At 31.8% G+C, this 16,042-nt stretch overlaps 2 protein-coding genes across 2 annotated transcripts; both read right to left on the reverse strand.

The window, feature by feature from the left end:
• On the reverse strand, positions 1-9,877 carry LOC136975782 (BTB/POZ domain-containing protein 2-like). The gene is made up of 3 exons (XM_067270902.1): positions 9,827-9,877; positions 1,794-2,035; positions 1-741 (listed from the first exon to the last, which is right to left on the reverse strand). The coding sequence occupies exons 1-3, from the start codon at positions 9,839-9,841 to the stop codon at positions 147-149; spliced, it is 852 nt and encodes a 283-aa protein (XP_067127003.1). The 5' UTR covers positions 9,842-9,877; the 3' UTR covers positions 1-146.
• Positions 9,878-14,209: 4,332 nt separating this feature from the next.
• On the reverse strand, positions 14,210-14,842 carry LOC136975812 (BTB/POZ domain-containing protein 2-like). Its single transcript, XM_067270957.1, has one exon. The coding sequence runs from the start codon at positions 14,840-14,842 to the stop codon at positions 14,210-14,212; it is 633 nt and encodes a 210-aa protein (XP_067127058.1).
• Positions 14,843-16,042: the final 1,200 nt, after the last annotated feature.

Consider the following 16,042-nt stretch of genomic DNA (forward strand, 5'->3'; position numbering starts at 1 on the left):
AGTACCTTGCCTCCAGCGTCCCTACCGCCCACTTGCTTGTTTTCGTCCCCTACATTTAGTAATTTCCCGAAGGACAGCAGCACCTTTCCCCACTACACTCATACAAATGATGGCGTACAGGTTCGTATGGATCGTATTGATCGTATTTATTTTATTTTAGCAATTTTCTTTCTTGGCTTTCTCCATTGATCATGTATGTTGTTACTTCCATAATTATTTTTGGTAGCAATTTCTCTAAATATGTCAACCTGTTCATCCTTAGTAAGGACGCCATCTTGGCACGGAGATTTTGAAAATTCTGTAGAGGTCATGCTTAAAAATCTGATCTGATCCAACAAAGGCTCTAACTTTTTTCGAAGATCCTCAGGAGATTGATCTTGGAAGCTTTCTTTACCCCACTTTATGACGGCGTCATACATATCTAATTCCGATTGCAATGTTAAATAATCTTCGGATACAATCTTCAAAATAGTTTCATATTTCACATGTTTAAAGCCGCATCGTTTAATAATTTCTGTAATGTTCGCAGTTACGTAATACCAACATTTCGTTGTTAATTCATTTTGTTGAAGTAGGGCTGCTGTTTCGTATATTTGGAGAACAGTATCTGACTTTATATTATTGGCAAGATATGATGAACATTTCTTCTTCATACGCGTTACCATGTATTTTTCTGCAAAATGTAACGAACAAATGGCTTCATCTACTGAATGTAATGCCACTTCATCTGTATATATATAACTGAAAAATAATTAATTACTTTAATAGATTCGTTATACATTACACAATTAATTTTGAAAGAGTTTTATTTCTAAGAAAGTTCTAACATTGATGAAATTTTGTTTACATTAATTTTATCAGTTTTTCTTGGGAATTATGTTAAAATTATGGAATTATTTAATACATGGAACTTTTTATGCTTTGCTGTAAAAACTTACAAATAATATCATTTTATTACTAATAGAAATAAAGAAAATCATCAGAACTGGACTTGTCGATATAATACAAGTTGATAAGATATTTGAACTGATTAGATGATACGATACATACTGAAAATATTTTTTCTGTTTCCTATTTCGCTTTTTAGCATTGTTGTCAATAATGCTAAAAAGCGAAATAAGAGCAGACGAATTCCCTCTCCTTGATAGGAACGTAAAGAAGGATTCGTGAAGTAACTGTTCATTGCAAGCAGGGAAAATTTATCAATGCTTGTTTTTAAATTTCTAAAATAATAAACTCAAAAATCTCCCAATCAACGGGCTAGCTGTGTGGATTTTTTCGCGATTTCTTTTGTCTGTAACATCTTCATACGATCCAGCTTTCATTCGATCGTCTTGGAAATAGACCGCTCTTGTGCTATTTGACTTATTCTATGGATTGAACATACTTTATGTCTAAATACTATGGACTATTTATTACTAATATTTTTAATTAGGTTTTTGTGAAAAAAGCATCACATTTCTCATTTAATGCTAATTAATTTGATATTATCTGACGTATAAACGGGATATCTTCTTGTGTTGTAGATGTTAGAATTGTAGGCTACTGTCATGAAACAGCCAAAATACAGCCAAGAAGTAATGACAATAATGAAAATGTTTTATAAATTTTATATTTCAGAAAAATAGTTTGTGAGAAAGTATTAAATAAACAATAAAAAAAGCATCTAAAAAACTTTAATTTTAATGTGTATAATAATAATAATAATAATAATTTGATAGCTTACTTTAAAATTATGGAAAGATGTTTCTATAAGTATTAAACATACTTTGTAAAAGTTTAGTATAACTTACTTTATGAAAACACAAAATGCTTTAACATCATCATCAGGCAAGGCAACATGTTTTCTCTTCTCTGCCATAGAACCATAGAACATTGCATGAAACACCTCACTGTGTATAGAGAGAAGCAGAGAGTGGGTCGGAAAATTTTCTCTTTCTTGGCCAACAATTAAAGTTACGTCAGTCATTTGTCTAGATGTCATAAGATATGACAATCTTTCTTTTATGTTCAAATCATCTGATTGCCAGGACATCTAAAATAAAAATAGCACAGGTATTTACGATAATTGAATGTTGTTTCCTACACTAAACATGTAATAGTAGTGATTCGATACACTTACGTAATCTTATAAATAAAATATAGCCCTAAGTAATTTTACATTTTATAAGAAAACATACCTTTAATTTTCTTTAAATTTATTTAATTTTTCATATCATCAAGTTCATTGAATAATAAACTATGTAAATTATCAGCAATATGTTTTCGATCTAGTTATTGATATTTTAAAACACGATACCAAGAAAGATGATTTTGGAAATCATTCATGAAGTTAACGTTTAATATTTGATAACGGAAAACTAAATCCCAACGTAGATAATGTTATAGCTCTCGTAGAGTGTCGTTATTGAATCGTTGGTATTTTAAAACTATTCTCATATCTAATTTGCATATTAAGTTCTTTACAAATTTATCTAGGAGAATTTGAAATTCGTCTATGTTATTTCAATCGATATATTTTGAAAAATTATTCATGAATTCTTCGTATGATGATTTGAAATTGAATCCCATTTTGCATGTCTAATATGTTTGTTGATGAATGAAATAGGAAATATATAATTTCTCCATATTAATTCCCAGTTTAAATTGTTTGCAAACTCAGAAATGAACTCGTGATTTAAGTCAGTTTTTTGATTTATAAGATGCCACTTAATATAATTTTTAAAATGTCGAATAGAATTTTCGTCTATTGATAAACTTGAAAATTTTTCTCAATCAACAGTCATAATGTTTTTGTATTCATTAAAAAAAAATCTATATTAGGATATGTTTTTGTATGTGTAAAATATAGTGCACATTTAGTAGAAGTTACAATATTGACATACAAGATAGTATATTGAATAACATATTTTTTAAAGTAGAATTTCTAAAAATGTTTATTTATTATAATTAATACAATTAGGGGCCGTCCATAAATTACGTAAGGTATTTTGGGGTGGGTGGGGGTCAAGGATTTCTTACGATTTCTTATTCAGGGGTAGGGGGTAATAGATCTCGTCTTACGTAATATTCTTGTTTATATTTTTTGATCTCGTTGAGTGGTGGAGTTTTGAATTTAGCTTCAATTTGGCGGTTTCTATTAAGAACGCTCGTTGTACTAACGCCATCAGGTGTGACATGATAGAATAATAACGCTAGCAGACACATTTTTTATCATGAGAGAAAGGCTGTGTGGTGGTTTCTTTCTCGTTTTTTTTTTTTTTTTATTAGAATAAGTGCACCATTCCTATATGTGTATAACACTAAGAATATATAAACCAAAATACACGATAGAAAGTAAACATAAAATCAGTATTTTTTTCAGTTTTCAGTAAAAACTAAAATGTAAAACTAGAAATTAGAAATTATAAATAGTCCTATTTTCCATATTTTTTGAACATAATTGTAAAAAGCATCAAACTGTGGCTTCTGAGCAAGTTTATCGAGTGGATATGGCCACCCGAAACTAAGCGTAAAGATTTCTAATTTCAGAATAAGTCTATCTTGATCCTAAATTGAACAATAACTGATCATATGGTCGACGATGTCCCGGTTTTCTGCAGACTGAGAATCACTGTAAATGTTGATAGACCGAGGTTTGTTTGGTAGTGAAGTGGCCCACTAAACAGCTTGGTAGACAGCGTCTTCTTCAGCTTGATATGTGGGGGTATCTGTACCTTCTAACATATTTTGCCCAAAATATGTCAGTTTGGAGGTAGATACAGATACTTGAGCCGACACGAAGACCCACCTGTGTAGATATTATCTGCATAGTTATCCATGGAGGAAGCAGATGACACCAAATGTACCCTAGGGATAACTTGTTTACAGGGTGACCATCAGAGATAGTGTAATTGCAATGCGAGAGCATATGAACAGCCGTAGATAGCAGTAGAGCCCTTGTTAAGCCCTGATGTTTCTAGTTCTGACGTAAAAGTTTAGAACCTTTTCTACAATACATAGTGGCAAAGGAAGGAACTCTGCTAGAATCAGAGAGGCTTAGTAGAAACTGTTCTGCAGCACTTTGAAATTCTGATGGCAAACTGTCTTTGAAGAGAGAGTAATTTACTTGCTACTAAATTTTTACATATACTAACCTACCATAACTTAGGACAAATCTAACCAGACGACTAAAGCTAACAAACCCTAATCTAATTTAACCTAACTTATCATAACCTAACCGGAAACCAAGCTAAGAGTCCCTAATGTAACTTACAATTAGGACTAACCGAATTTAGACTGAAAAGACAGAAAATAAGAATTAACATACAAAGTTAAAAGGCGGCTGTATACTGACGGTTGAAACAAAGCAAGAGAAAGCTAATTTCCATCTGTGCCCCTGGAGTGAGTGCTCTCAAGAGCCCCACTAAGGGATATGAATTCGAGTAGATGATGGAACAATGTACGTATGTGAAAGAGTCGGTGCGGGTTGCAAGGCATGTTGTACCCTTCAAGAATAGGGCCACAGAAGACGACAGCTAGACTCGCCATTATCCAGGCAGAGACCCCAGACATAAAACGAGTTTCGACCAAATACGCCATATACAACGCAATACGCCTCCCCAGCTACAGAGGACATCATCTCTCTCGCAGAGGTGTTTTGTATTTTTTCAGAATACTTGTAAACTCTCTCTCTCTCTCTTCTTAATTAAACATGGATAGAACGGGAACGATTTTCCTAGAAGCTCGCGAGCTATGTACTTACCTGTTTAGTTGTGTAGATTTAGTGGTGTATTTCGTATTTAGCTTGTAGTCGAATATTTAGATATATTAATCTTTTGTTATATTTGTTAAACGGCCTTCCTGTCTTAATCGAACTTTGGATACCCTATCGACTTACTCATTGCGCTTTCCACTCGACAAACGAATCAACCCTCCTATTAAGCCATCCAGTGACAACATAAGCGGTTTTTCGCCAAACCGTTGCGGATTAAGAGGTCTTTGAAGAACCACATCTCCTACTAGCCCCCGGTGCTTCACAAAATATTTCATTCTAGAAATTAAATTAAATTCCATCTTTGCACAGAGTCGGATAGACTATACATAAATGTGATATTTTTCTTTTTTTTTTGAAAAAACGATAAATATACAGATCAACATACAAAATCTTCATAAATCGGATTTTCATAATTCTGCAGCGAATAATTTTTTTACCAATGTAGTTTTGCCAGATTGTGAAGGTCCGATAATTACACAAGTACTTGGATGTTTAAAATACATATCAATCAATCTTATCAAATTTAGAAAATTTATAGTATTTCAATCCAGAAGTTATTTCCTTCAACATTAGTAAATATTTTTTATTCTTTTCTATTTAAATTTCATTCATATCACCTGCACACTGGTCGAACAAACTGTTTAATTTGTTACCTACTTCAATAATTCTTCAGTCTTCCTCAACAATTACAAAACTAATTAATTATTATGCCTTTGTGTCCTTTTTCTCTTAATTTAAAATTTATTTTGTATACTAGAAGGAATACCTATCGGTACAGGTATAGGTCCAAAATTGCCCGAAATAACAATGTTACAAATAGATGAAAAGATCAAAAATATAGAAGGTATTGAATTTTACAGCAGGTATGTGGATGATTGTATAATAATTTTTGATAAAACGAAAACAAATGAAAATATAATTATAAATAAGACCAATAAGATTAAAGAGAATATCAAATTTGAATTAGAAAAAAAAAACAGAACAGTATAAATTATTTAGATATAACCATAGAAAAAAAAAAAAAAAAAAAAAGATTAATTTACAAGAAATATGTTAAACCAATACAAATACCCAAAATAATTATAAATCTATTATCCCGGTCAGTATGAAATATATTTAAAATGTATACGAATAAAATAAAGCAAAGAACAAATGAAACAGAAACACAAAAACAAGAAGAAGAAGAAATAATTAAAATGTTTATTTTAAATGATTACCCAAAATGCATATTAAAAAATGGCTTGGAAAACTAGATAATGACAAACAACCAAAATCAATAGATAAAGGGAAAAAATTTATTGTCGGAACGAAGTGACGACTAATACTTGACTTCATGCATTCCTTGTCAACAAAATAACTCTGGAATGAGTTGTCCGATCTTGATGAAATTTTCTAGGACGACTCATCATCCCCCAAGGATGAACTGATTAAAATTTCAACTCTCAAAAATGATCCATTTTTGTAGAACTGGAAATAGGAGTCAAAAAGAAAATCGCGTTTTTCTTCAGTACGGATCATTTTTGAGAGTTGAAATTTTAATCAATTTATCCAAGAGTGATGTTGAGTCGTCGTAGAAAATTTCATCAAGATCGGACAACTCATTCTAGAGTTATAATGTTGACAAGGAATGCATGAAGTCACGCACGTGTAGAAGCGTCATCTAGTGGTCGGAAAATATGACAAGCATTAAAATGGTAATTTTGAAAGGTAAATGTTATCACTAACAATAGATACACAACAAATATAAAGAATCTTTATAGAATAATAAGTTTAAAAAAGTTTTCTTTTTAAAACGTGGAGCAGCAGAGATCAATATTTTGGCTTTGTGATCCATTCTCTCCTTCGTCTTCCTATCTTTAGTACGAAATTTCGATCTCTAAATGGAGAAGCTGCACACAGATTCCAGATTGAGATGAAGTCGCTCAAATTCATCATTATCGATGAAATGTCAATGATTGGTGCAAGAATGTTTTACATGATCGAGAGAAGATTGAGGGAGATAAACCCCGAGAAAGATGGGCCGTTCGGTGGATTCTTTATCTATTTGTTTGGTGATTTTCGTCAGCTTCCTCCTGTTAAAGATACTCCTCTCTACTCGAGTGTTTTTTTACAATGTAATGTTCCAACAAGGTAGGGACCTTGTTGGAACATTACATTACATTCGCATTTGATTCTTTTGAGAAGTTCACTGAACTTAGTAATTCTCACAGACAAAATAGCGCTGATAGTTCCTTCACAGATGTCTTACAACATCTAGCTTCGGGTGATTTCTCTGATACAGATCTGAACATTCTGACGACAATAAATGGAGCCTATTTATCCAGAGATGAACTTGATCAGTTCCAAAAGGCAATAGAGCTATATCCAACAAACGAGCAAGCTAAACAAAGCAACGAAGACTACTTGCAGTCAACTGGATGCCCTCTTGCTTATATAGCATCTGAAAACACTCCAGATATTGCCCCGCCTTCATCCAAAGATGACTCAGCTCTTGGTCTCTCTAAGTATTTGAATCTCTCGGTTAATGCCAGAATAATGCCGAGAGTCAACTTATGGGTGCAAGGAGGTCTCGTCAATGATTCACTAGGAACTATACGCTACATTATATATGCTCCTAATGCTCGCCCTCCGGCTTTTCCTGTCTATTTTAGTGGAATTAGATAACTATCAGGGACCTTTCATCTATGGTAATCTGTTTCCAATAATCTCCATAACACGCTCTTCGAACTATGGCAGTATATTGCGATCTCGTAGACAGTTTCCCCTTACCTTAGCATACTCGATGACTATACATAAATCACAGGGATTAACTCTTCCAAAAATCAAAATAGATATAGGGAAAAAAGAGACAGCTATCGGTCTTACCTATGTTACATTGAGTCGAGTGAAAAAAATAACTGACTCAGTATTTTTAGAGTTACAATAAAGATCGCTACGAGTCAATCTGTAAGTCCAAGGCTCGTAGTGAAAGACAGAATTTCATGAGACGTTGGCATAGCAATTAATTAATGGCTTATTCTGACCTTATATTTGTACCTTTAAATGACCCAATAGAAATCAAATATATTGTTGAGAACGAATGATTCTTTGTATCTTTTTCCCCTCATAATCTAGAAAATAAAGGTGCGGGCAGCTTCGTTCGGACTACACGCTGATACAGCGTTAAGTAGTTAATTAAGATATGTTCCAAAATTATTTGAAATAATTAAAAATGCAATAAAAAATAGAATCAATTTAATACCGGAAAAAATAAATTCAACTAAAAAACATTTATATTACAGAAAAGAAGAAAAATATGATGTAACAGAGGAGAAGGGAATAGTGTATTCATTTGATTGTAATTGTAATCCAAGGAAAGCATATATACGAGAAACAAAAATAAAATTAAAAATAAGATTAAGTGAACATATCAGAGCAATCAGAGGAAACTATGCAAATTCAGCAGTAGCTGACCATTACAATACAGAAGGTTGTGCAATTGATCTAAATACAGTAAAAATCAGGAAAAAGGAAAAAAAAACAATTATAAAAGACAACTGTATGAACATTTAAATATAATTAGGCAAACTAATAAAATGAATAACAACAATGGTAGAGAGATCCTCCAATCATGGATAAGCATTATAAAAGGGGGGAGTAAGAGGTATAAAAGAAGAGATAGGAACGAATTAGAATAGAACACCTGTAGCCGAGTGGACTCCGTCTCCGCTCATCACGGCGGTGACCAGACCCTAAACACCGAAGTGCGATCGGGGGTTCGCGCCTCACTCGGACGGGCTGGCAGCAGCAGCAGTTTTTTCCGAGTTTTCCTCCTTGCAGATGACGCCTGAATAGGGGCCAGTTTTCCCCCAAAGTCCTCCCGGAAGGCATTCTATCTCCCTTTCTCGCGGAGGCCGTTTCCTAGAAGGCCGGCTTTGATCGCGAGGCGACCTCTCCTCTGTCTTCTCGGACTGGCCGCTTCTTCGATCGCTGCGCGATCATCGCTCTGTTCCTTCTGGAGAGTAAAAGCCAAAACAGCTACACCACCTCTGTCGCCAAATGAAATTAAGTAGAAAAGAAGTAAGTTAATTGAAGTAATAATATTTTAGATAAAAATTAAATTTATCGTTTTATACTGATTTTAATGTATAAAAATCAGGAATGTGTCGAATTGTATGTAATGTATCCAATCACTAATACTTATACATATAAAAATGATATGTAATTAATAAACATTTAATGAGAAAGATTCGTCGCGTAATATTGTAAAATAAATTTGATAATCACGAAACCTGTGTTACAGTATAAATTTTGCTGAAGTTGAATACAATTATTCTTATTTTTTCCTTTGTAATTCATTGATTGCTTCAATAACGAGCTGAGACAGATAGGGGAGCACGTACAGTACATTGGGGCATTTGGAGCACATGTCCCAATGCTTTCATATTTAATATTGGAAATGAGATGTAAGTAATGTCATAAAATAATAGTTACGCTCATTTCATTCTTCGTTAATTTGGAATTATAAATGAAACACACTATCGATCGATCTTTGATATAACTATAACTTATAGATAACGGCAGATCTACTTTTCTCAAACCATCAAGTCTATACTTTTATAATTACATATGAAGTATGTACAAATTCTAAAGGTATATGTTTCAAATTCCTATTTCTATTAAACAAAAGCTTGTTTAAGAATAAATTACGTTATATAACATATTAAAAATCTTAACGCGTTCTTTTTATAAAGTCGACGACTGTCAATTAAATTGATCTTATAAATAAACCACGCACTGTCCGGGTGAAAAATAAGATCAAACTTTAAAATAAATCTATATTAAAAGTGTGGTTAATTTAGCCCACGCTGCTTACTATTGCATGTTTATCATAAAATTTCAAGAGAATAGAGTCAGAGGAACAATGAGGTGTCAAAATTTCATGAGAGTTTAAATGTTCCATATTTCATACAATTAATATAATTCGTTGTTAGTATTAGGCCTATAGAAATATTTTGACTATAAAATAAATTTGTCTTCAATATTTTAGGTTAGTATGATATAGTGTTCTTAAATCATTAAATTACTTACCTCCAAATCTTGCATTATTGATACAATGTCTCACTTTCTATCTAGAGTGGAATGTACTGCACAATGAAGCAGATTAAACCTGTTATCATATACGCTTTCAGGCTGAGTATGATGCGCTGAGAATTCGAAATGGAAACTTAATAGTCTAGTTTCGGTTTTGGTTTTGATATTGCAAAAATCAATATCACTATGGAGAGACCATTTATTGATTATACGCATGTCAACAGATGACTAAGCTATTTTAAAATAGAGAATATTTTAGCTTTGAACTAGCAAATATTTATTGTGACATGCTGGGCTGCAATTTTGAATCATATTTTGAATTTTTTTAATTTAAAATATATGCTCTTCATCTCAAGTTAGTAGTTTCTTGCCTCTATACATTATACTTTTCCTTTAACAATAGAGTCGTGCTGGTCATCTATAACTTGCTTTGAGGGGAAAATTTTGAATTGAAATAAGGTGACTTCCGGTTTGCATCGGAAGTTCATATATAATCGGGGCCTCCTGCCCCTTAAGTTTCGATATCTGGCCTCGTCTTTCTTAACCTTAACTCCGTTCTCGAGATTAAGGATTTAGGAAAGACAACGGACATACAAGCGACAGTGAGAATATATAGGTCAACAGTTTTTTCAAATTGCAGCCTAATTAATAAATAAAATGAAGTGAAAAGGAAATAAATTTAATAAAAAAATAAGTAAACTTTACATACATTATAGTCCCAACTTTAGAGCCAAATATCTCTTGAAGGGTTACTTGTAGAACCATAGTCCTTTAGGACTTTTGCTTGGAGTTCAACCCCTAAGAGATCATCATTCCCCTCATTCAAAGCTAGAATCTTATCGGTTTTAAGGTAAATACGTTAAGATTAAAAAGAAAACGCTTTGATGAAACATGTATGACATCTGAAATCGTTAATTACCGAATAGTGTAAAGTAGATAGTATAAATTACTTTGTAACTTTGGTTACTGTTACCTGTGGTTCCAAGATGGCGGCTCGTCTCTGATTCCAGCAAATAGAAGAAATGAAACAGTGGGGACGCACGTTCTAACCTATTCTAATAATTTTGTTGGTAATAATTATGGTAATTTATTAGAATAGATTAGGTTAGGTTTCTTTTTTTTTTAAACTCTTTCCGCCCTGTGGGCACTAAGAGGGCCTCTTTTAGTAGGCCCATTATGGGTTTGACCAGACACACAATGGGCGACCGGATGGCGAGGGACGGGACCCGACATATCCGAACGGACCACCCCCGAAAAATTCCTGGGGATTATTCGACCCGTTCGAATTCGATCCCGGGTCCCCCAGAGCGGTAGGCTGCCACCTTGACTGCTCGCCCATCCGGCCGATTAGGTTAGGTTAGAACGTGAGTCCCCACTGTTTCCTTTCTTCTATTTGCTGGAATGAGAGACGAGCCGCCATTTTGAAACCATAGGTAACATTAACCGTAACTTTTATATTTGTAATTTAAGAAAATAAACAAATTGTATTTTATAACACAGTTTACCTTGTTTTATTAATTCGAAAATTTTTTCCATATTATAAATAATTACTTGTTAACGTGCGTACAATCCAACATCAAAATCAAAACAAAAATGTAGGCTATTAATTATGTTTCTGTTTTCTCGGCGCTTCATACTCTGTATGGAAGCGTGTGTGTTAAAATATACTTTGTTTTGCTCCATTTTATATAAATTACTAACTTGCAGCTTGAGACATTCTATTGAAAATGAAAAATTTGGAAGTAAGTAATTTAATGCTTTATAAACACTGTAACATACTAACATAAAGTGTTGGAGACAGATACAGTAAGACCCGCTTAACGAGGGGATGCGTTCTTGGACGACAAAGCGCTAAACGAAACAGCTTTAAATCAGGTCATTTTAACAGAGTAAATAGGGATAGGGGAACACGAGACCAAAAATAAACAAATTTTACTTTAAGTTATTTTTATATGTTAAATAACACAAACACATGCACACAGAAATGTAAGGTTCATTTTTTGTAAGAAAGGTCCTGACTTTTCTGAAATTCTTGTCTTTTTTTTTAAATAAAGTCGTGAAGTTTCATTTGTCGCGATTTTTTCTTCCAGTAGATCTAAATTATTTAAATTAATTAATTAAATTATAATTATTAAAGTTAATTTGAGATGGCGCCTAACGTCTACCTCTAGTGCCAAATTGGTTTATAATTTATGTAATAGCCGTAAATAGCCCGATATGATTCGGCAGTTGTTGGTATTTAAAGTTAAGTTATAACTTATAAGTTATTTTATTTGTAATCGATTTTTTTAACTTTTTAAGCACTAAAATATTGTTTTTATTATGTATTTGTAGACTGAATAGTACCCTAAGGATATACTTTAGTGGGGACATATGATCTAGTTTCTCCCCAGTTCACAAGTAGAAACTCCCAATAATATATTTGAAGTTTTGTGATATTTTGTTGCTATTGTTTTTGTCAATATTTTTCAAATTAACATGATTTCAAATGTTATCTTTTGTATATAATGAGAAATGCTCATTCTTTGCTTTATATATAAAATAAATTATATATTAGTTACTCATCTTCTAGAAATAGATAAATAATTCTTTCATTAAATACGATAAGTTTCAATGAAACGTTTCGTAAATCATTTTAAAATATCGTAAAAAATATTAACATATACGCGAATACGAATATAACATAATTAACTAAACAATAACAATAATGCCCGATACATTTTAACCTACACGCCATCCATAAGATATCGGGCTAGATAAAGGTTATATTATTATTTAATTACGAAATAATTTAATACTAGAGTTAGTCGGTATTTCTTATTAACTTTAATAATTATAATTTAATGTTCAGCATTAATAAAAGTTACCAAAATGATTAATTTACTGTGTTTTTGTTATTTCCTACTCCTGTTTTTAGGTATTCGGTAGGCCGAACACCGAGTAGTAACTGAATATTCGTTACATCACTACTGGAAATGCATTTCTAGTTCGTTTTCGAGATCCGTTACAGTACTTCTTTTGCCGTCTAATATTCTTGGTTTGTCCACCTGAGCTGCTTTAATAACGGCATCAAGCTTATAGCTCGATAATACGGCAGTTCGTTTGGCTTTAATAATCAAGTTTATGAAGAAAAACTTCGTACAGTACGTGCATATTTTATACTCGTTTGTATCCTGGTCCGATTAGGTCAGTTGTATCCCGTTTGTATCCTGGTCCTATCATGCAGTTATTAAAGCTATTGGGCATGATTAAAAATTAAGACAGCATCGGCAGAATTATTCCAGATATTACAGGTTCCGACAAGTAAATAATTTTTAGGGTCCTGCCACAAATAGGCTACGTATTGATTATTGTTAATCTGTGACATGATATAATAAGTAAAAATTTAAAATACTAATGAGCAGGCTTAAAATTAATAAATACAAACGTATTCTGAAAGTTTATGGGTTAATTATACTTACTATTTGCAAAATTTCTTCAACTTCAACACAAAATTAAAAAAAAGTGAATTTTTAAGAAATTTGCGGGATTTCTCGGGATGAGAAAAAATAGATATTAGAACAAATTGTAAAAATTATTATTGCAACTTAATTTAATAATTAGAAAGAATACATTAAACTTTGCCTTATTGTTACAAGATGTTTTATGAAAACTAAAGAAATAAATTAAAATGAAACGTTTTTTTAAATATGAAAACTAAAAAAAACGAATTGAGAAGTTTTCTAAATATTAAAATTATTTATAACTTTTTAAAATTTACTCGAGAAATTTTTGATCTGAAAATAATTTATAACTTAAAAAATTAATTTGAAAATTAAATGCAACAAATTATTTGTAATCTTAATTTAATCGACATCTGAAATTAATTTTGTGATCAGGATTTCTCTTGAAAAATTAATTTACTTAAAATTTGATTGAAATAAAGTCGCTGAATTTCAAATTGTTTCGGATAATTTTATTAGGCGATATATATATAAGTTTAATATAAAAAAAAAAATTTAAATACCAACGATTAAAAACTACGACTTTACGCGTATTAAAAGATGATCTAAACTGCAATTTGTTTCTCGTTACCAAATACTTGACCAGCAATTTATTGACGACTTCCAAAATCAACTTTCTTGTTGTTACATTTAAAATATCAGAAATTAGACCGTGAATATATTGTCAACAATCACCAAAATTTATTACTCCACTTACTTGCAGAAATGTTTCATGTTTTAGATAAAGTGAATGAAAAACTAGAAAAGCATAAATAAAATAAACTTATTTAATCTATTAATGTATAAATTTAAATTTCAAAAATAATCTTGTTTGGTGTTATATTATTTTATAAAATTGTCGTGTTTTAACTTTATCGGGTATTAAAACACTTAATAATTAATACAGAAACTTTGCCATATTATTAAAATAAAATAAATTTAATTTAGATCTGTGATCAGTATGTGTCAAACCACTACTATTCATACAACATATCTTCATCGTCTTGATGTATTCGTGTATTTCTTTTACATGTAGTAATTTTCTTTCTTGGCTTTCTCCATTGATCATGTATATTGTTATTTTCGTATTGTTTTTTCTGGTAGCAATTTCTCTAAATATGTCAACCTGTTCATCCTTAGTAAGGATGCCGTCTTGGCACGGAGATTCTCCAATCTCAGCAGAGGTCATGCTTAAAAATCTGATCTGATCCAACAAAGGCTCTAACGTTTTTCGAAGATCCTCAGGAGATTGATTTTGGAATCTTTCTTTACCCCACTTTATGACGGCGTCATACACATCTACTTCAGATTTCAACGTTAAACAATCTTCTGATACAAGTTTTAAAATAGTTTCATATTTCACGTACTTAAAGATGTCTTGCTTAATTATTTTTGACGCATTTCCAGTTATGTAATTCCAACATTTCGTTGTTAATTCATTTTGTTGAAGTTGGGATGCTGTTTCGTATATTTCGAGAACAGTATTTTCCGATATATTATTTGTAAGATATGATGAACATTGCTTCTTCATACGCGTTACCATGTATTTTTCTGCAAAATGTAACGAACGAATGGCTTCATATACTGAATGTAATGCCACTTCATCTGTATATATATAACTGAAAAATAATTAATTACTTTAATAGATTCGTTATACATTACACATTAAATTTTAAAAGATTGTTATTTCAAGTAAAGTTCTAACACTGATCAAAGTTACTTAATACATGATCTATTTTTTTATGCTTCGCTGGCTGCAATACTTTAAAAATAAAATGATATGATAAGTAATAGAAATAAACAAATTCATCAGGAGTAGATTTGTTAATATAATACAATTTGTTAAGATATTTGAACTGATCAGATAATTCGATACATATTGAAAATATTTCTGCTGTTTTGTATTTCGCTTTTTAGTACAGGTACTCCTCACTTTACGACCGAGTTCCGTTCCGACGACTACGTCGTTAAGCGAATTGGTCGATAAGCGAGGAGCTTGCGCCGGGAATATAGGATCGTTGTAAAATTATACAAATTATGCAATAAACTTCAAATTTATTCATAAAAAGACTATTACAGTACGCTTAGTGCGCATGTCACTATTCGCCACTGACCGACACTCAAGCTGAGAAAGGGGATTCCCCGAATTGCAGGTCGAAACTCGATTGGTCGTAAGTGCGAATGGTCGTTAAGCAGATAGGCCGTAATGTGAGGAGTACCTGTACTTTAAATATAAAATGATCGGTAACAGATCTTTTTATATGTACAGTATTTTCTGTTTGCTCTTGTTAACTTGTCATGTGTTCACACAATCATGTTGAAAAGGTGTGTTTTTCTGCTGTACACTGAAAGAATATGCCTATATTCTAAATGTCTGTTCACAATCTTATTTTTCATTGGTATAATACCATAATAAAATGTACTTCGATTTTCATTATGTATGTTTATTGTAAAAGTAACATTCAAAAACATGGTCTAACATTGTACATCAAGGTATGTATGTATATAAACAGTATAATGTGCTTAACATATCCAAAGAAATGATGAAAAATCTATAAAACATTTTTGTTCACATTCTGTGAATTTTCATTATGACAATAAATCATACATTACTTTGGGATATTTTGAGGAATAGAAAAATGAATTTTCTTTTTGGGGATCTTCAATAGTATGTAAGAAAAACTGAATTTTCGTTGAATAAATTAATAATTAATCCGGACCATGGATTTAA

This window comes from Centruroides vittatus, unplaced genomic scaffold (assembly GCF_030686945.1).
Source record: "Centruroides vittatus isolate TY-2023 unplaced genomic scaffold, ASM3068694v2 contig_388, whole genome shotgun sequence".
Taxonomy (NCBI): domain Eukaryota; kingdom Metazoa; phylum Arthropoda; class Arachnida; order Scorpiones; family Buthidae; genus Centruroides; species Centruroides vittatus.